General features: G+C 37.2%; 1 protein-coding gene across 1 annotated transcript in view; it reads left to right on the top strand.

Annotated features, from left to right (window-relative positions):
* Nucleotides 1–22247, top strand: part of ATRNL1 (attractin like 1) — a 430796-nt gene that overhangs the window by 364264 nt on the left and 44285 nt on the right. The window contains exon 28 of the mRNA XM_066323527.1: nt 18133–18247. Coding sequence (XP_066179624.1) covers nt 18133–18247 — 115 coding nt within the window. The remainder of the gene's footprint in view (nt 1–18132; nt 18248–22247) is intronic.

Here is a 22247-nt window from a genome sequence, read left to right as displayed (position 1 = left end):
AAAGCCAAGAGATCATTTGTAAATATTCATTAAAATTCATTTTACCAAGTGTTTATCATTATCAAAGCCACATGTACACACAATGTTGAGACATGTTTCAAATATAATTTGCCTTTTTGCAGTATAAGCCCTATTGTTTTCATTGAATTTGTGTTTTGTTACTGGAAGCAGCATCTGGAATGCTCCAGCTGATAACAATTTTGTAAGGCTTGGGCTAGACAAGAGTTACCTTTGTTTGGAACTGAAAATCTACCAGGGAAGTGTAAAACTGCTGAAGCCTGTGGCTATTTCCTGAAAGTTGTGTTAGATCTGGAGCGGGCTGAACCTTTCCAAACGTTTTCCACATGGCTGAAGAAGGACAATACTAATACTTGGTGCTATTTAATGAATAACTTAGTCATAGTTTTACCCATTAAATTCAGGGTACTGATGTTTTTATTCTGGGTTTTAAGTGTTCTAATTTCAGGAGGCTATAACTTATTTATACAGAGGTTTTGTAGTTAAGTTGTTGAATTGATTATAGGGACTCCTAATTGAAATATCTTTTTTTCAGTTGTTATCCATTAAGAATATCACTGAAGCAGCAATGTTGTGTATTTTAACAGCCCAAACACTGTAAAATTTTCTGGTTTTTTTTCAAATTAAATATTTCAGAAATATACATTTCTTCCTAATGCTGGTAATTTTCAGTATTTGAATAGAAAATAATCATACCTCTGTTCCTATGTAAACACCTATTGAATGTATACAGTGAGTTTTCCACACGGACTAGTTATTGTCTGTATTTATAGTGCACATTCAGTAAATATGATTGTTCAAACCAAAGGAATTAGACAGCTATCAGAAATAACATTTATGACTATACCAATCTCACATTTGCTGCAGCAGTTAACTGAATGCTAGTGCAGTTCTGTTCTGAAAACCCCCACCTATAAAATAAGAGTTTTTATTATCTACATGTAAACCCAGGTAGTAAGAATCTTCTGTGGTATAAACCACAGTGGGAGTCTCAATGTAGTTTCTCATTTAACTTGTGCTCTTTGAGGAACCATCCCTGCTCCCCATTTTTTGTTATTGGACCCTTATGGTCAGTGCCTGTGATTGCAGCATCAGTATGTGGGTGCCACTTTAACACATTTATCTTTTGTTTAATTTAAGCTGTGTATAAGTATCTAGTCATGTACCTGAAATTATTCCTTGTACTTGATTAACATGTGCTCATGAGTTCATCTGAGTGTGTCTTGTTATTAAGCTTCTTTATTAAACTCACCTTTTAATTTCCTGAGTTAATTAAAGATTTCTGTTATTTTTACAGTCTCTCTGGTTGTGTGATGGCAAGTGTAGTGTGTTTTACTCATTTGGTTTCTTGTAATTTATCATGCTGTCAATGGAACTGTTGAACTTTTACTTTCTGTTTAGGTATTAGTAATGAGTGACTGAAACAAATGATGTTGTAATAGCTAACATGTATTTGTAAATGACATGAAAGTGCTGTCTTTATTTCAAGCTGAGCATAGACGTTAAAAGAAAAGTGACATTCCATCATTTTGGTCTTTGTCAAGAATACAGTATAATGGTGCTGGTTTAAATTTAATTTGCCTTAGTTCTAAAAAGCTGACTTCATTTTTTTGCATCTGTTCTTCTTATGATAGGTAATTACCTGTATTTTCTTTTACATCGTATTTCTGTGTTCTGCTTTTATTATGGACCAGTGGAAGAACATCCCTTACTCCCAGATTTTTGGGCTGTGTGATGCAGCTTCTTAAAATCTTGGATATTTGGAATTTTTAGAGAAATCGTTGTAACCAAATATAGAAAAAAAGTCATATAATCTTTTAGCCTTAGTTCTTAAAATTTTTTTTAAAAATTTAAGCATGTAAAAATCTTTTCCAAATCATTGTGTGCTGCAGAGATGTTGATGGTGAAGGCATTGGATGCCTGTGTGCACTGGAAGTTGTAGAACCTTGGTACCAAAACCCAAGGAACTAGAAATACATGCTATGTAAAATCCCTCGTGTTTATGAAATGCAACCCAGAATTTTGTCAAAAGACAAATGGGGAATTTTTGATGAAAATTATAGATGAAATTATAAAATCTGAGAACTTTACAGTTTTCTATTTTTCAGCCTAATCCTGTGCCGTGTGCTCTGGGATGACCCTGCTTGAGCAGGACCTCATTGTGGTCCCTCCAACCTTGTCCATTCTGTGATTATGCAGTTGAATCAACAGAAAGTAGCTTTATATTAAAAGATTTTTTTTAAAATAAAAACTTCTCTAAGAGGAAAATTTTCAGATTTCTAAATTACTTCTTTTTCTTAAATGTATAATGCATTTAGAGTGGGTAATTTTGTGATGTCAGTTAGTTCTCTGCTTTCTTCAGCAGGACTTGCATAAGCTGTGACATTCAGGAATAATGTGGCCTTCCTGAAGTGATATTCACTGAATGTTTTCATCTTTTCTATGTGTGTGAGCAAGAGTTTGGGAGGACTTGAATTACTCACAAATGAGCAATATATGAGTTATAGATCATACCAAACAATCATCAATAAAAGCTCTGTAGATCACATTGCCATTCATTATGCATATGGTACATGTTTCACAGCAGAAAAAAATGGAAATTAGAGACTGTGATATGGGGTTACTTCTTGTATTCTTAGATTATAAAGCTAATTCCTTCATTTGTGTCAGCCTAAATATAAAGAATCAAAGCAGGTGTTGTGTGTCTTAGTGGAATGCTGTGAAACTCCCAGTTTGGGTTATCCAACCTTTTAATTTCCAGCTCCTGGGGCCATTAGGTAGGAGGCCCAAAAAAGGCCCAAAAGTGCTAAGTGAAATATCAAGTGTATATACCATGAGCTTTTAGATAGGTTCCAGATCTTTAAAACTGAGAAGTGCCTTGACATTTAGAGCTGGGGAAAACTGTTACAAAACACATTTAGATATTTCTAAAATCAGTCTGTGTCTCCCAAGGAGATTTTTTTTTGTCCTACAATTGTGGAGCAGGTGAACAGAGGTGCAATGGATTATATCTGACACAACAGCTGTGGTGATGGTCTGTGTGGGATACAGGAGAGTGTTAATTTAATCATCTGCATGTACATGGTAATGGGGAGGAAGGACGTGATAGATGCAATATTGAAGAGCTCTGGTAGCATGTTGTTAGATGATTTGATGAGTTTACTTGCAGAAGAATCTGGAAAATTGCAAAGACTGGATGTCTCACGTTACACAATCTGTTGCAATCGATATGAAATAGATGTGCTATAACAAATCTGGATCTTGAGGGAGATCACTGAGTCAGAGAAGCAGAACTGCAGAAAAAGGTTAGATCTCTGATTTGTGCCTCTGCTTTCTCCCTTCATAAATTCTTGTTTTCAACCTTTGGTGATTAGCAAGTTCATTTTATGTCTTTATTTTCTTTTCAACTCCTAATGATCCATCTCAGCTCCTAAAAACCATATAATAGGGGCCTAATTACATACAAGTGCTGTTCAGAAAACAGTTCTATCAATTGGAGAATTAAAGACAAAGTTCTTTGAACATGAGAGTCACAATCATCCCTTGCTGAAATGTTGGTGGAAAACATAAAAACAGCACCACTGAAATATTAGTACTAAATCAAAATGAGTATCTGCCTCCAAAGTCACATGTGCCAAGTTATGTGGAGTCTGTCATGCCTCCTGCTCACGGGACATGCTGTGGAAATGCAGTCACTGCCATGTGTTTTGTGCAAATGGTCCAGTATTTGTGGTCATCACACAGAATCTCCTTAGGTGTGGATTAACAGCAATGTTGGTAATACCTGTAATTTACAGTAAGGTGGTGAACAGGAGAGGGGAGGGTGAGAAATAGATATGATGGCAGGACTGGAAGTGCCTCAGAGTAGCTGTAATCCCTTCCATGTGATTGAGTGGCACTCTTGATGGGCTTCTGTGTGGTAAAAATGAAGAATGCCTCCTGCCACCCATCAGTGAATTATCTGCTTGTAAGAACAGAGAAGATGGTTTCCTTTTGTGCTAGGAATTGCTCCTAAGGATGGACAATAACAGTGTCTGTCTCTGTCATGGCCCTGAGCAGCCCATAAGGAAACAGCTACAGGGTGTGCATTGAGTCTCTGTGAGCAGATGTGGTCCATAACAGCACGCTGGGAGTAGGATAAATATAAATATGGAGTGCTTTAAGTACATAATGCCAAGTATATTATAAGAAAAAAGGATGCACTTATTGCACTGGTACATGAAGTATCTATGAGAGATACAGATTTATTAGGGAGCTTTGTTCCCCTTCTTGAAGCTGGTGAGAAATTCCTGCAATCACTGCAGAGTGTACAAAGTGCTACAGTATAAAGTCAGGGAGATGTGAGCTTTGAAAACATCAGTCTTTAAGACTAATCTTGATTAAAAAAATCAAAAATATGAAAGAATTCTGTAGTGACCATTGGTGTTCTGGAAGACCAGGATCTTGGGAAATGTGCAGAATAATGTGTTTTTCTTTCTGAGGGGGAAAAAAACCCCTTATTTTTTTATCTGCAGAGTTAATTTTATTTTTAAAGACTGGCTCTCATGACTTTCATCATAGGAAATGTATGGTCTTCTCTACCCTGGCTTCTTACAGCTCTGGAATACACAACTCTTAGTGCTGCTAAAGCACCTGACACCTCCTGGGAACAACAGACACCTGCAATTTTTAAAAGCTTTCTCATCATAATAACAATGATTCAATTAGAGAGAATCCAGTGATCTGCAATCTAGACTGTGAGTCACTTGTCTTTTTCCAATTACTTTCTGTATACTGAGAGAAGTCAAATATTTACAGCAGAGCTGAGAGGTAGCAGGAGGCCCTTACCAGCCTTTGCTACCTCACAAGAAATGCCTGAGCCCTGTTACTGAGCAAGGCTTTGTTTACAGCTGGTTAATTAGGGACCTAACTGAATCTTTTAGGAGGACAGATGCAACTTGATTAACATCTATATCATCTACATGAGTAGCCTTTAATAAGAAGGCTCTTACAAGAAAAAATAAAGTGATATATCCAATTAAAATCTTCAGCTTGCTCAGCAGTTCACAGAATATTAGGAAACTCTGATGAACAAAAGCAGGCAAGCTGGAGGAAAATTATAACTGTACAAAGAGGCCTTTCATGTGAACATAAAAAAAAGTTTTAAATAGATAAAGAAAATGCAAAAATAAACCTCAATATTATAAAGATTGAATGGGTGAAATGTTAATGATCTAAATTAAGTCTGTCATTATTAATATGTTCAGCTACTTCTTGTCACTGAAGATTGCCAAAAGATTTTTTTTTTCTTAAATGAAGAAAAATATTAATCTATGTTTTAAATTACATTACTTATGGTAAATTCATGGAAATTTGAATAAGGACAAAACCAATTGGAATGTGAAGGACAAAGATTGCTTGAGCAAAGAGTGTTAGCTGATAAACAGACCAAAAAAGATAGTGTTTGGAATTGCAAATTTCTACACTAGGTGATTCTGCAAAAACAAGGACTTTACAACAATCAGAACTGGAAGTCATCCAGAAATGTCACAGCAGAAAATCAGGGACAAGGAAACTGGAGAGAGTAGAAACCATTCTGGCAATTTATGATCAAAGAGAACGAAAAGACATCTATTAAATTCTTAAATATATTGATGGTTCTAGAACCTTTTAGTGCAACTCATTTCCATAGACATTTGGGGAATTGTGAGAAATTGCTCTGTCTGGGACTGAGGAGGCTTTTTCATGAAGATTTTTCATTCAAGGTCTTTGATGTAGCTTTTATTCTGCTTAATTTTTCCTCCAATGTCATATTTCAGAGATTTCTGATAGCTTAGCCATTATTAAGAAGTAATGACATTTTTTTTGTGTTTAGGTAGCCTACCTGCACATATGCACAATTCCATCTGTTTGGGGAAAGTCACCTTAAGTTAATGTGGCCTTAAATGGAGTTTGCTCAAGCTGGGAAGTAGGAGGCAGTTGGATTTTTCACATGGCTGCTGTGATCCCTTGGGTGCCTCTGTGCAGAGGATTTGGCTTTGGCCACGTTAGCCATCCATAATTCCTCCTCCATGGAGAAAGCACAGCCTACTTCACAGACACAAAGTGTTTTAAGATGTTCTCGGTATCCACAGATAGCTGCCAGTGCAAAGACAGCTTGTGTGTTCTGTTCTGTATTCTCTGGACCTTAACCTCCCTGTAACTACAGTATTGAACTGCAGCACTTCCCTCTCTGGGCATTGCTCCACCAGGACAAGTGCCATGACTTTATTGCATTCTCTGTGTTCTGTCCCACACAGTCACATGCAAACTGTAGCTCTATCTTCATAAAGCATATCTGCTTTGTCTCTGACCTTTTCCCAGAATATCTTGTGCCACACACACTTCTCACGCTTAAAATCTTTTATAAATATTTTTAATTTTATTATTATCTTCAGCACACCATTGCAAGAGAACAAATCACCACAACTAAAACTCTTTAGCTGGCTCTTTAGTTATGCTCTTTTGCTTAGTGCTTGCCTGCTCTGGTGTGCAGGAAATAATAGATGCCAGTGGCACACACAGTCCCACACTTCTGTATATTCTTATGGAAATCTAATTGTGCTCTGATTGCATCGCTGTATTCTAAAACAGATTTGTTTTACAATAATGAAAAGCAGGAATCCTTAATGTTACCTGAGTCAAGGCCAAGTTTTAAATTAAATTTTAAGCCCTGGATGGAACTGGTATTAGGGGGAAAATGTAATTGTCACACATCTGAAAGGTAACTGTGACATTTCCAAAATATTTGGGTAAAATTGTCCTGTTTGAACAAAAAAAACAGTGTAAAAAGTTAAAGGGGACTGTGAGAAAATGGCAGTAAGTTGAGGATGAAAATGCCCTTGTAATTTTAATGGTATTAATCAGAAGTTGTGACCTGAACAACTAGTATGTCTTGAACATACCTATATTTTGAAATATTAGTATAATTTTATTCTTTATAAGGACTTACCTGTAAAAGGAGACAGAAAGGCCTTAGACAAAGAATATTCACAGCATCCACATGCTACATTCATTCTGTAATAAAATTCCTTCTAATTTCTTTGCATGGCCTTAAGTTTTCCTTTCCCTGTGTTATAAGAAACCAGCTGCCACTTTGTAACCTCTGTTTGCAGTTTGCCCTGTTCCCCATCTATGGAAGCTGAATTGCAGCAAGGGGGAGAGGTGGTGAAAGTACCAAGCACAGGTAATATGGGATTTCACCTGCCCTTTCCCACCGGCACAGGCTGTGGTGCTTCCAGGTCACCCAGCAGGGACATCTGTGCCCTCTTGCTGGGATGCACTCAGAGCCAGGGATCCTGCAGGGCTGCAGCCCCACTGGCCTCACTGGAGCTGGGATCCAAACTTTCACTCTCCCAGGAGGATTAACAATGGAGCTGGGATCCAAACTTTCACTCTTGCAGTGTGATTAACAAAGAGAGCAGCAAGTCTGAAGCTTGTGGTTATGAGACGACAGGCCACCGAGAGATGCCTTCGGGGTGACGCATGGGCTTCACAAAGTCTACTGAGAATGAGGAATGGTTTAATTGCTGAAGAGGCTGGGGCTGGCATTCAGTAACCACTGCTGGTTTTGTGCTGCTGATCTAACCACAGGAATTAGCAGTGGGTTCCTGTTTTTCCCTGTTGCTGAACAGGGAAGCGCTGGTTTGAGTGGCTGCCCACAGGAGGGGGGAAATGAAAGGAACAGGAGTTTAGTGCTGAATGGGTACAGTGTGTGTCATTTTATGGATGGCTGGTACTGTGATACAGTCTCTTCTGACCTACAGAAACCCTGTCTTGTGGTCACTGTTGAAAGCAAATAACCAGAAAAAAAATGTGTGCAAGTTGAAAACTTACTGTGGGATGGAGCCTTAATGCAGAGCGCTGTAGTTACAGCCCAGGGTAATAAAGAAGGGTTTGTTTGGAATATTTTACAAACCTTGGTTTCTATAGTAACAATCATCACGAATACTTTCAGCTTCAGAAATAACATCTGCTTGGTGACTGATCTCAAATCTCAACCCTTGCTAAAGTAAATAAGTTCCTGCTCCTTCTGCTCATTGTTAGCCAGTGGCATTTGATACAGAGCATTTATTTCCATAGGACTGGGAAAGGTGTTGGGAAGGGGTGGGAAAAGGGAAGAGAAATCAGAAAATTATGGTAAAATGTGTTATCTGCTGCTTTATCCTTTAGTCACTGCTAAAATAAATCAGAGTTTACATAGAGACCAAAAGCAAATGTGTTATACCATTCTGTTGACTGATGTATAGGACAAACATTACTCTGCTTTAGTCTTGTCAGTGATTTAAACTTTATGCATAAACTTAGGGGAAGAAAAATCACTTGGTTAGATATGAAAAACGTATGGACGAATCTTAATGGAATGCAAGGCTCCAATGGAAACTCCAATGAAAAGTTCACAGATTTGTGAATTTTCAAGGAAACTCTTTCAAAAAGGTGGTCAGTCTGCTGTGAAAAAGATTTTTTTTTTTTTTTAAGATAAGATTCTAAAATCATCATCACTGCTGCTAAAGTTTGCAATGTAAAATTTAAAGCGAGAACATTTCTGAAGCAAGATAAATACTTTCATGCAGTAAAGTTTGGGACTGTAGAATTTAATGTGAATTATGATTTTTGTTGGTGGTGACTGAATACCACCTTATAGAAGAGAATAATAAGTATATGACATAATTAAAAGTTCTGCTGTGCCATAGGAAATATGACTTGAACAGAAGGGTGAGTTGAGCTGAGCTATATTTCCATAGCACTCATTTTTAGTTAGCAATGCCCAAGAGTGTAATCAGCTTGAAGTATATTAGCAAAAAAAACCCCAAAACAAACAAACAAAATAAGAAAAAAAAAAAAAAAAGAGCCCCCACCAAAAAAGCCCACCCCCAACAACAACAAAAGAACCCAAAATCACACACAAAAAAGCCAAAAACCAACAAAGCAAGACAAATGAAAAAAAACCAAAAACCTCCCCAAAAAGACCCACTTACTTACCCCATTTAAGTGGGGTTCAGCAAATACTTTATACTGTAGATCTATAGTGGCTTAGTAAAAATTATAAAGGTTTTCTAGAATTTCAATGGAGCAGTCTTTTTTCTTCTTTTTTATAGTAAAAAATGTGTCTCTTTAAAAAAAAAAAAAAGAATATTCCATCAGATATGTTGAGCTAACATGAGTAACAAGATTAAATAGTTTCATTCATGCAAGTAATCATGTTTGCTTTAATGCAAAGTTTCTCCAAGCACTAATTCTCATGTGTCTAATTATTTGTCAGATTAGATCCTGTAGCTTCCATTTTTTGATGCATTTTTAGTGATATTCTGAATATGAGGACAGTAAGTACTAACAATCTTGATGGGGAGCATCTTAGAAAGCAACATTAAGTGATAATACTTGAGCTTGAATTTATTTGCAGGATTTTTCAAGGACACTATTAATAAATGAATACCATAGTGTCAGATTTGCAGCCAGTGTAAATCAAAATAGTTCTGCTGCTACTCGAGTGCTGAGCTGATTTAAGCAGCTGATATTTAGGATTTGAATTAATTCATAGGATTAGAGCAAAAAAACCTACTCAATTATGTTTTCACATTGGTGAATGGTCAGAGCAGGTGATGGAGGTCCTCAGGAGAGGAGAGTGAGACGCATCTTGTAACACCTTAGACAAGGGCTGGTTTGTGCTTTCACACTCCTGCCAACCTGCCCTCTCCCTTTTCCCCTTGCTGGCAGCAACCACTGCCAAAGCAGTTTAACACATGCTGCTGCTACCACCATATAATTCAGCAAAACTGGGCTCCCTTTTGCTGCCATCTCATACCTTTTTCCTGGATGACAGAAATCTTTTCTTTAACGTTGCTCTTCCTGCTGCCTGAGCAGCCACAATGTCCACATGCAGTCACTGGGATGAAAACTTCTACAGACTCTCAAATCTTAAATAGGGATCATTTGTTTCAGAATGGTTTTGGCTCTGGTGTACACACTTTACAGCTGTCCTTGGGCCATGGGAAGGACGATGAAAATAAAAGCTATGTCATGATTTCAGACGTTGGTTTGTGTCCTCCCTCCGTTCCCTATTCTCTGATCTGTGTAAGTTGTCATGATAGAAAGTAATTTGTTATTCTGGTGCCATTAACATTTTTTTTCCTGCATTAAGAATATTGCCAAGTTTGCACTTTAATCCCTTCTGCTGACAGCTAGTTTTCACAATGTCTTGATTTAGTTCTCTTTTTTATTATTACGATTCCAGGTAGAAATGTTTTAATTTATCATTCTCTAGGCATCCTGCAAGTGGCCAGGAGGTTAAAAAGAACGAGAAAAGGCATTGCTGAGGAAAAGTTCACTAACACTGTATTTTGGATGACATACAGGGTACTATATTTTCTTTCCAATTTTGCAAGAAATGCAAAATACAGCATAATCCTTTCAGGACACTTGCCTTTCCTAACCCTCACGTCTGGCATAGATCTCCTAAATGATGATCAAACCTCATCTTTTATGACTCTAGGGCACTGCAGTGCTACAGGAATAAGGTCTCTGCAGTCACAAAAGGTAACTGTTAGTCAGAACTTGTGCCTTCTGTCTGAGTTTCATTGTCACAATGACAGATTGAAACTTTATGGTCCACCCCCCTGAGCAAAGGACAGCCCTTCTGGGCTCCTCATGGACATTTCAAAAGCCTTCAGCTGGTTCAGTTTGTTTGTTCCCCATGAAAGGAACTGTACTGTGCTCACACTTACCCCTGCCTATTACCACAGCCACACTGCCAGCCTGCAGGTGAGGCAGAATATAAATTGTGCCTTGTACTTTATCTTTCCCAACCCTGTAAGGTTAGTAGTGGCTCTGAGGTGACCATGTTCACTTCCACAGGCAGTCTAGGGTAAGAATAACCCATTGTGGCATATGGGAGGGGCTCTCTGCTCTTAAGTGATCAGCCCAAGCTCAAACAGTGATGGACTGTCACTCATTCATCCCCAGGGAAATGAGATTTTATAGATGAGTCTTTAAGGCTGAATTGTAAAGGAATAATAGAATTCTCTACTTCTCATTTCTAATCCTTGGAGATCCAGCAGGTATGCCCATCTGGGAAACAAATGCCCATTAGCATCACTTCACTGCACAGCAGCACTTTGCCTTACAGGATGGCAGTCAGAAGAATTTACAGGAAGGTACCTGGGGATACATGATTCCTGGTATATGCCACAGACACACAGTCTCAGGTGCTTTTCCCAACAGGATCTACCTGGATGCTGCCAAGATAAATTTCTTTTCACAAACTGGACGCTGTCACTGCCAGCCTTTAATCAGACTCATGGAGCTTAATAGGGGAATATTCTGGAAGCTCTAGGGGATATCTCTGGCAGTAATCCAGTACAACTACTACACTCACCATCCGCTCTAAGTTATGTTCAATATTTTCCATATTAACCTGGAATTACCCTCATTAATGGGGAGGGTGTAATAGTAACATAAAACCAAGTTTATTTAACAGTGAGAAGACACAGGGAACTGCATACAGGGGAACACAGGTAAAGAAATGCAATCAATGTTCCTTGCAGCCGCCTGATGTTTTAACAACTTAGCTTCAATGATCTGTGCTCTGTTCAGCCACTTGTGAAAATCAAGAAAATTCCAAAACTGATGTCACAGTTCAGGAAAAGCAACCTCTGGGCAGTAGGACAAAAGTTGAATAGCAAAGTTGATAGGGAATTCTTTCTGGAAACCCCATTGAAAATGAATGCATCTGCAGGTGTTTCCTGTGGCTTGGTCTTGATAAATTGGTTTTAATCAGAATGTCAATTCACATCTTTCTTGCTAATGAAATGCTACATGACATAGTATTAGGTTTTGAAACTAAATCCCTTACTAGATTAACTGAGAGCAACTTTGTTGCAAATAAACATAGTTCTTATAATTAAAATACGACTTTTCTGAGCATAAACATTTTAAGACTAATATATATATTTCAGATCAGTACAGAACTAACAACCATATTCTACTCAGAAAAGACTGCATGAAAAAAAGCATTCTATCATTGTTAGAGCTGAGATAGGGAAGCAAGACAATAAATCGAAGGATAACAATGCAGTTTGTGCACTGGGGCCATAATAACAGCTTGGTAATCATAATGTATTCTATTCATTGTTCATTTCCACTGTTTTTCTTATGGAAAATAATGTTCCAGTATAGTCTGAGACTTCCATTTCTATTTTGAAACAAGGAAATTAATGGTTTGTGTTCTGCAAAAACAGTGGGGCAGAATTACAATGGAAAGATAATTTGCTGTTAAAAAAAGTAATGAGAAATGTTAGTGTAATTTTTGTTGGGGTGCATTTAATTATCAATAAACCTGTTGATCTCAGCTTTATTGGACATGATAGAAGTTTTCAGGGAAAACGTGTACATTTTGAAGGGCTAATTGTGTTGGTGGAGTCCTCCCAGTAAACTGGAGCAGCTCGATGACATTATCACAGAAACAAGGTGGTTGTCTTGAGTCTCTTCCAGTATAGGTAGAAGAATTATGAGATACAACAAAAAATTCACCAAAAAGTTTTGCTACTGTTTGTAATGTGGTTATGTATCTCCCGTAGGTTAGTGGGGCCTCATTAGCCAAAACTAGAAATCATGTAGAAATCCTCAGGCAAAAGAAGGTGCAGTGCAGAAACTCAAAGTGCTGAGGACACTCGGGCTCTGGGCCATTCATACAGGTTGAAATGAGGTGAAGCTTTCCACTCGCTAATTGCAAGAGAGGAACTTTATGTGATGTATTAAATGAAAGTCTTCTGTAGATGCTCAGAATTTCTGTAAAGCCCTGGAGTCATATGAAGAACTGGTGTTTCCTCTATCAGCCACAAGCGATGTTCAGTACCCCAGCCTTGTTTATTTATTCTGTTCTGTGTTTGCTGAAGTGTATTTCTCCCTCACACAAATTATTTTTTGTGAAAGCTTTTTTCTTTTTCTTTTTTTTCCTTGAGTTGCACTATCATTAAAGCTCATTACTCTTCGAGTAAATCCGTGCAGAAAATTGTCAGAACTTATGGGTGGGTGGGAAGCTCATACTCAAAAGTATGTTAATGAGCATTAGTTCATTAGTTCACCCAACACTTAGAATATAATGTGATGTAGCACTGACAGTCTGCAGAACCAGCAGTGATGCTGGCAGGCTTTGTTTCTGGCTAAGGTTCTTCCTTAGCTCCAGCACTCTGGAAGTGCCAGGTTCTCCTTGAGGCAAGTGCTGTGAAAGTGGTGGGATTTTGCTGGGAGGAGCAGACAGTGCTGCTTCTTTCCTCTGGCATTACTGCTGGGTTTGATTCTCTTGGTAAATGACTATGGAAAGGATCAGGTGGAGATGGGATGGAGGTTGTCTGCAGGTGGAAGTCTGCCACATCCTTCTCCTGGAAGGATAGCTGCACAAGGGACAGGTGGAGTTTCTGCAGGAAAATGGCCAAGAAAAGCCCCAGCCAAATGACATCAGTGGAATTCTGTGATTTTGAGAGGGTGAATTTTCTTTTCTTTCTTAGCACTACTGAGAAGTCTGCCTTTACTGCACTGAAAATGGTCAGAACAATCACAGCATTTGACACTTCATCTTTAATTATTGATCAGAGAATTTCACCTCAAACATGCATTTAGTAAAAGCAGAACAGGGTAACCAGGGTTCATCCTCTTACCATGAAAAACAGAGTTAATCTCTGTTTTCAGCTGTGTTTTAAAAAAAAAGTGGCCACAACTGCAACGTAAAATCCTAATTGGATAGGGATATTTTGGGAACAGCTATCTTGATCAAGCTTTATATCCAGGGCAGCTGCAGGAATGCCAGTGAATCCTGAGGGGGCATTGAAGAGACCAAAATGTGCCTGGCAGGTACTGACGACTTTCAAATCTTGAGAAATTTTTCATACTAACAGTCAGACTAACAGGTTTTTGAGGCTTTTGAATTTGCATGTAGGCATCTTAATTTGACCAAAATCCAACATGGGTACTCATGTGCATTTTGGAATCTGAGATTTGTGTATGCCAAATAAATCAAGTAACTCAGAAAATAACCAGACTTTAGGAAAAGCACCAGAGGCTGAGAGCAAATGAAGATGTGCATACTTGTAATATAACAGTCTGAATTTTATGTTTCCTCCTTTTCTGCATCTCTTACCTCTTCAAAGACGCAGTCTTTTTTTTTTTTTTTTTTTTTTTTTTTTTTTTTTTTTTTTTTTTTTTTCCCCTCTGAAGCCTTGCACATTAAAAATCCAGAAAAGTGGCTGTTTACATTCTGAGTCTGGTCCTACTCCAGTGGCAACAAAGATTTGATTGTTTATTTGCCAGTTGTGGAATTCACCAGATTAATGCTGTTCTAATAATGCGATTAAAAACTAAGTTTAAATTGGCATCATTAATTAATAAAATAAAAAGTATCATTCAAGCTGGTTTTAAGAAGGACTGGAGTTTTATTTATACTGAATTCTTGTAAGTACTACTAAGACCATTTTAGTTAGGAAACATTACTGTGACTAATGCATAGCTGCTTGCATTTTAATACTTGATTTATATATCAGATCTGTATTTGTGCACACTGTCAAACTTTATTCTGTTCTTGTCAAAATACTTATTGCTTCTGACAGGTGTAACATGCTCACATTAATCCTTAATTCCTTGATTCAATTTTCTAATTGCTTTTTTGGCATGAGTTTGGAGCCATTTAGTCTTATGTGAAGTATTTGTCTTATGGTATAATAATGCACTTTTAAAAATTGGATGCACCTAACTTAGAATGTGGAAGAAAATATATAGAGAGATATTACTTAGTACTGAAAATCAAAAGTTTTATAGCACTTCTGAGAGGCACCACATCTTGGAATAGAGATAGAACCAAAACACTTTATACTTGCCATCCTCCCATATTCACTGTATTAAATGTTTTCATAGATACAAATTGATCCTTAAGTTTCACTGCATTTTGCCCGAGGAGATGCTGAACACTTGGAGCAGCTCCATGAACATTCCCTGAGTCGTTGTTCTCCTGCTCTTCTCACCTCTTCAGGCCACTGCTGTCTGCTGCCCATCCCACCCCCCAAAGGGGACAGAATCCACTTCCCAGCTTCTCCTTGCTCTGCACTCTTAAAGCTGATCAACTCTTTTATTCCCAAACAGACAAATACAATAATGCAGGATTTGCAGGGGGTTTCAATACTTTAATGAATATACCCACCTCTTTTTCTGCCTTCTTTTATAAAGCATGAGCATGGCATACACTGCGTTTTTCTGCCAGCAATGGTAATATTGTCATCTGGCCTGTGGAGGAAAAATAGTAAGTCAGCCCAAGTTTATTTCTTACAGAAACAGATCCAAAAGAATCTTCCCAAAGCTTGGTATTTCCTCATAAACTCCCCAGACAATTGAACTTTGGCTTTTTTACGGCTTTCAGGAAAAGATTAGTAGATTAGTAGATTAGTAGAACCTTTTCTCTAATAAAAATCTAGGAACCCATGAAGATGACTCCTGATACTTATTTTCTGTGAATAAATGGATGAATACACACTGAAATTGTGGATAAAACTTTTTTTTTTTTTTTTAATTGGCTGATTTAATCCCTGCCCTCTCCACTTATTTCTTCTTTCTACATCCTCTGCGTTATTCTTCTTTTTTCCCCATCAATAATAACGTATGTGCTTTGATCTTTTTATTCCTTCATAGTTTTCTGCCACTTTCTTTTTCACCTTCCCAGCTGACATCCCTCTTTCTGTCATAGTGTGTGTGAAAAAAGAGAATATAGGAGTAAAAGTTTATCAAAGAAGTGTTTGTTTATTATGTCTTCCACTGATAAAGTTTTATTAATCTGTGATTGTCATTTGAGGTTTTGGCAAAATATGTAAGTCACTTTCTGTAAAAGGGAAAAGGAAAAAAAGATAATTCCAGCAAGTAAATCATGGTAGCTTACTGCTTTGGGCAAACAAACTTGTGCCTTATCTCTTCCAAAAAACCCGTGGAAAATGCATCATAAATGGCACATTTCAGAGAACATGTTATGTCCCTGTGAAATAACTTTGATTCATGGTTATGTATTTATCTTTAAACAACTGACAAACCTTAGGCTATCTAAATTATTATCATTTGCTCTATGCTACTGTGTTATTTTGCTAGGGAACCTGAATGATGTGAGGTAAGATAAGACATCTTGCTTTTGCAGTCATAATTTTTTATAAAGAATAAATAAGCACACAATTCTTACTGTATTTTATTTTTGGATGAAGTCCTTTGAAAGAGTATTTATCAGAAATCATTTCCTCCAATTGTGTTTTGAAGAGCATTAGTATAAACTTCAAACAGAGAAGGATGAGGCCTGTTGATCAAAGGGTTTATATTGCGCAGCAAAAGAAAATATTATCATTTGTATTTATAAGAAAATAATCACCAAATTAAAAGTCATAGTGGCAAAGTTGTTCCTTGCAGTTGTGTGTCTGCATAAAATGTTCTGAATTACTTTTTAAAATGAAGATTTTATTTTCTCTGTGTTTTCAAACCGTTGTTTGATTTGCTGTTGTGACAAGTCAGGGATATTGACTTAACTGCTCTATTGCTTGCATTAGTAACACCAGCTGGAGCTTTTGGGGTTTTATTTTTCTATTTCAACATTTGGTGAAGGTTTTGGTGAATGCAAGTTGTCATTCCCTATGCCATGGTAATTTTAAATTAGATTTCATTGTTTACTCAAGTTCTTTAATGCTGTCACTTTAAAAGAATCTACAGAAATGTCTTTTAAATATGACCATTAAGGTTTTTTTTTTTAAAAAAAGTATGTTTATCTATTTTTCACTGAGCAGTAATAAATGTTGTTGGTTACTTGGAGGTAGAAAAATAGAAAATGACTATTGCTTTACATGATGGAAGTGCCTTTGTTTTCCTTGTATCAAGTACTTTGCAGTGTATTTAACTTGGCTAAACTATAATTTTTCTTAGAATACTGGAATCAGTTGACATTTATGTATACATTGCAATTTTTATGTAAATAGAAAGTTTTCCGGCTTTGAATTTTGAATCAAAATGTCGAACTCATATTTTTCCTTGGAACATGACAGACATTTAGAAAATTTACAAACAGAAAAAGAAAGAAATGCTTATGCTGATTTTGACCTAATGTTTTTAGAAATATCTTTAGTGCTTGACTGAATGTTCAAGCTCTAAAAAGTGAAATGCCTATCTCTGAGTGAACACAAAACTTGGGAACATGGAAATGTGGATGCATTGCAAATTTTCATCTTAAAAGCTTATTATTCTGTGCCTTTGTGGACTGCTTTGCTTTTTTTTCTCAGCTCCTATTGTACTTGGTAAATCCAGAACAATATGGTAGCAACCATTTAGTTGAAAGCTAACTGCAAATGAAATCATCTATGTAGTTAATGAGAGTTTGGTAACAGCACAAACCTCCTGCCAACAACACCACTGCTATCATAGCTTTATGTAAGATAAAGCAAGGTGATGATCACACAGGCAACATTTTCAGAGCGTTTCTAAGCATATATAAATATAGTAGCACTGCACCTATTTTTTTGCATGTGCAAAAAGAATCAGGAATGTCTTGCCTTGAAGAAATCATTTCCTTAGCAGGACAGACAGAGAGAAGGCAGAATTCCTGGTCTGGGGATCTCAAGAGGGATTGACTGTCTTTAGCTATTGGTTTATAATATAGATTTGCTCTCATTTTATCATTTTGGCATTAGGCAGGCCAGGTAATGGATGCTGTTGGAGCAGACTTCTTTCACATGGATACTTTTTAATAGAGATGGGGAAGCTGGCTGCTCTCAGATACCAATGTGTCTATCAAAAGATTTTGCTGTTTTCTAAGCTTTAATTTGATATTATTACATTTAGCAAGCCATAAAATTCAGTAAAATTTTGTTGCCTTTATGATGATTTATTTTCTCGTTTGATTGGATCCTGCAGCGTGGGCTGTCAGAGCCCACTTTTGAGTCGATTAACGTGGTTTGGACAATCTGTTTGAATGCAGAGAAATAATTAGGAAAAAACATCTTCCCACTCTGCCTTAAAATAAACTGAAGGTGCACAAGCGAAAATGGGATGGAAATCTCCAAGGTTAACCTGGGTGTCTTCCTTTTCCAGGGTGCTCCTAAGCCGATTGCCGTGGAGCCGTGCTCAGGAAACAGAGCCGCCGTGCTGACGGTGTTTCTGTGTCTGCCCAGGGGAGCGTCAGGGGTCCCACCACCCGGGCAGTCAGGTAAGGCTGCTGTGCTGGGTGTTGTGTCTGTCTCCTTCTGCACCCTCTGCCTGGGCAAAACCGCCCTCACAGATCCAAAATAATGGCGCAGCAGGTGGATACCAGGAGCTGCTTGGTCAAGCTGATGTTAAGTTTAATCCCCAATGTTTCATTTTCCTTGGGAATTTGGTGTCGTGTCCAAATAAAAAGTCCAGTGATTAAGCCAGCCACATTTCATGAAGCATGCATGTCAATATGCTCCAACATTGTCTCTCAGGGAAAAAAAAAAATTCATATGCAGCCTCTTCCATGGTTTCAGTTCAAGGTGCTGTAAATGAGGCTGTACAGGGAATACCAGTGAGTATTTTCACTTCAGGCTAAAATTTAGTGCAGTCTAGTTTGCACCATAAATCCCAAGACTTTGCTGGCTGGGACTCAATTAAAATACTAGTATTTCCCAGAATGCCTGTCAGATAAAACCAGGAATTGTGTGGGTGAATGCTTCTGTAGGGAGGTGTTCACTTTGGAAGTGATCCCAGCTCATTTTAAAGTAGCACTTGCATTATCTGGAAGCGCTTCTTGTGTTGACCTACCTTCTCTGCTAGATCATTGTGCAAAAACATCCTCATAAAACACTTCCTAAGCATGAGGTACCTTTAAAACCCTTCAAATAACTGCCTTCAATATGAAAGGCCCATGACAAGGAAGTGTGGACAGTAATGTGACACTGCACATGTGACCAGTTTACTCATTCAGAATTCACTGGAGCAAAAAGGAACACCTTTGTAAGAAATAGCAGACTGCATGGTGTGTGCCCAAAATGCAGGAATAAACCAGAAAATATGCTTTCAGGCTAACTTTTATCATTAAGAGCCAAAAAATATATCCTTTTAACCTTCAAAAATCCATTTAAGAGATTAAAAAGTATTGAGTAATGATGAGGGCAAACTGAGTTGACTTATGTTGGAAATAAGCTCAGCTGGGTGTTCTTCTTTTGGCCTGATCACTATCTGTTATTTATTTGGGAGTTTTAGTTCATTTTTTGAGGATGAGGGGTGTTATATTTTTTTTCCCTCTGAGTTCTGAGATGAGGGCTTAGTTCTTAAAATGCTGTTTATAGCTTGGAATATCATTTTTGGAAGTGCTATGAAAATAAAAGTGTTACTGATGCTTTGTCAAATACATTTCCTGGAAGAAATATATAAATGTAAGTGCTCTGAAGAGAGCAATGAGAGAGGAAGGATGTTTAGCTTATTCCCTGATCATGTTTTAAGGAAATGAAAAAGAAATGAAGGTGTTTATAGTCTTGCAACAAGAAAAAACATTATGAAAGGAAATTAAAAGTAATTGTTGAAATTGAAGCTTAAAATGTTTTTGGTGGGAGTTTTTTTGGTTGCTTTCAAATTTACCTGTGATGTGCATCTTGACAGTAAAAATGTATTCATTTAGTTTCTTCATAATCAGCTTCTATTTACCATATAAAGGAGTCTTTAAAAAGTAATTGCTGATCTTTGCTGTGTGTAAAGCACAGACAGTATACGTGTTTTGAAACAGGTCTTGGGCTCAACAACACATTAGATGTGTCATTCTGCATGTTTGTCAACCTGTTATACCTGAAAGAATACACCTCTTTTTTGAACATGTTTTGTCCTCCTGTTATGTTCTGTCTTCTCGTTGCTTTACCTTCCACCAGCTATGTAGGCATATATTTGAAATTATAGGTTTACATTTGATATTATGGTACCTGTCACCCACTTAGTGTTTCAAAATATATAAATGATTTAGTCCTACAATTTTCACTTTGTTCAGGGTCAGAAATGAATAGAAATGCCTGAGGTGTTCAGCCACACTGGTTCAGCCATTAGAGTGTATTAGATTATGTGGCTATAATCATTTTTTTCTTGTGCACGATGAGTTCTGGTGCTCACGGATGTATGCATGCCTAGGCCAGGCAGGAGCTATTATGCAAGTTTGTTGGCACACCTGTAGCTTTACTAATTCGCTCCATTCCTGTCCTGCAGCACTACCTGCTGCTTCTTCCCTGGGCTGCCTGGGAGCAGATGCTGTGAACACTGCCAAGTTTTTGGAAATTATGTGGAAACTTTGAGCAGAACACACATTCTCTATGCAGTTGGTTTCCCTTATGAGCTAAGTTAGACAAAACCAGTGATACTGAGGTGGAAGTCGTGTGTTCAGTAATTATGTCTTGCCAAGTAATATTAGAATCCTCTATTACTTGCACACAGCCATTTTCCAGCTCGTTGGGATCGTTCTAGGATAAAACTGACAGCGTGTCAAGCACCTTTGTTTAAATGATACATCAATGATACTCACGCTCAGTTCACACTGGGAGAGTGTGGGATTCATTCCTTGTATACATACGACCCAAAAGTAAGAAGGGGATGCCTGTATTTTTATTGTCCTCCATTTTCTCCAAATCTGAGAAAGCAAATTCTTTACATAAATAACTGACCTATGCTCCACTGGAGTTCTTAGTTGTATCCCTAATTTTCTAAGCTCTGAATTTGGGTTTTACTTTCCTTAGTTTTACATTAACAAATACTTTGTTGAAAAATGTCTCTGAATATTAAAAAAAAAAACAAAAAACAAAAAAAAAAACAAACAAAAAAAAAAAAACAAACCAATGAATGAGCTAAACCCTAATGTAAAGGTTACTCTTTGTGCAGCATATGTTCTATACTTCACCTTTACTAGCAGCTGGAAGAGAATGTGAAGCTACAGATGGTGGGCTTTGGCCAAAGGCTATGCATGGCAAAAAACTTCTCTAGGAGAGACCATATGTCCCAGTGCAGATCTGTGTGTTCTCTGCTTCCTGCAGAAAATGCTCACAACTTTACAGACTTTCAAAAACATTGTTTAGCACTCAGTCCTAATGCTGCAAGTTAAACAGTTTAAACAGCTTAAAATTAATCTGTGGTTTAAGATAGATTTTATGTAGATAGATCGCATAGATTCAGTCAAAATATTGATAAAAATGAATTTATTGGAAAAAAAAAAAAAAAAAAAAAGAAACACTATTCATTGTGACATTGTGATTTGTGTTTTATAAAGGGATTTTTGTCAATGGAGCAGCTATTTGTAGAATTAAATATCCTGAAAATCTGGAAAGTCACAACATGTTGCCATCATGGTGAGTTAGGTGTTTCACAGCAATCCTTGCATTTTCTTTTTGGTGTAAGTTAACAAGTCAATTATACTTCTCTGAAGTAACTGAAGTAACTGTTTTTAAGTGAAAGAAATTAGAGACAAAGTATAAATCACAATGATCAATGCAAAACATTAAGTGAAATTTCTCAGGTCGAATTGACTGATAGTATGTGTGCTTTCTTCCTTCTTCAATTATCTTGTTCACTGCATTGTACTTGTGTAGTCAGAGCAAAATTAGAGGGTCCAAAAAAACCCCAATTATTGTAGTGCATATGTGACTTGCAAGTGTTATGATACACTGGAAGCTAGAGATCATCTTTTATTGCTGTAATGTCTGACCTCGTGATTTAAATAGCTTAAACTTTTCTTAATATCAAAGCAGATCTAATAATGACATCAGCTGCAACCAGAAAGAACTAAATGTTGCAAAGGGGATTGAACAAAACAAGTTAGACCAGAAAAAAGAGAATAGTATATAACTTGATGCAGAAAAAGGTGCCTATGAATTATCAGCAGTGGAAGGCCCAAGAATAACTCCTTCAAGGTCTTCATACAGCTCTGGTGATATATTGGGCAATACAGAAAGAGCAGCTTGGTAATGTGATAAATTCTGTTAAAAGAACTGTGGCCATGTCATCATTACTACTAAAGCTAACTAAATCCAATGCTTGGAGGTATTGAATTATTCTGCTATAAGTTTATAAAACAATGTTTGCATCATTCTGGGATAAGGCCACTTTGTGCTGTAAAGCACAAAGAGAAATGAGAATATTAAACCATTTCAAAATAATTCAGAATCAAGGGCTGTAATTTCTGAATTATTTACAGGTTATTTTACTTTCACACTGCAGCA

This window comes from Sylvia atricapilla, chromosome 8, assembly GCF_009819655.1.
Source record: "Sylvia atricapilla isolate bSylAtr1 chromosome 8, bSylAtr1.pri, whole genome shotgun sequence".
Lineage (NCBI taxonomy): Eukaryota > Metazoa > Chordata > Aves > Passeriformes > Sylviidae > Sylvia > Sylvia atricapilla.
Note: the sequence above shows the minus strand (reverse complement) of the source record. Positions and strands in the feature narration are given on the sequence as shown.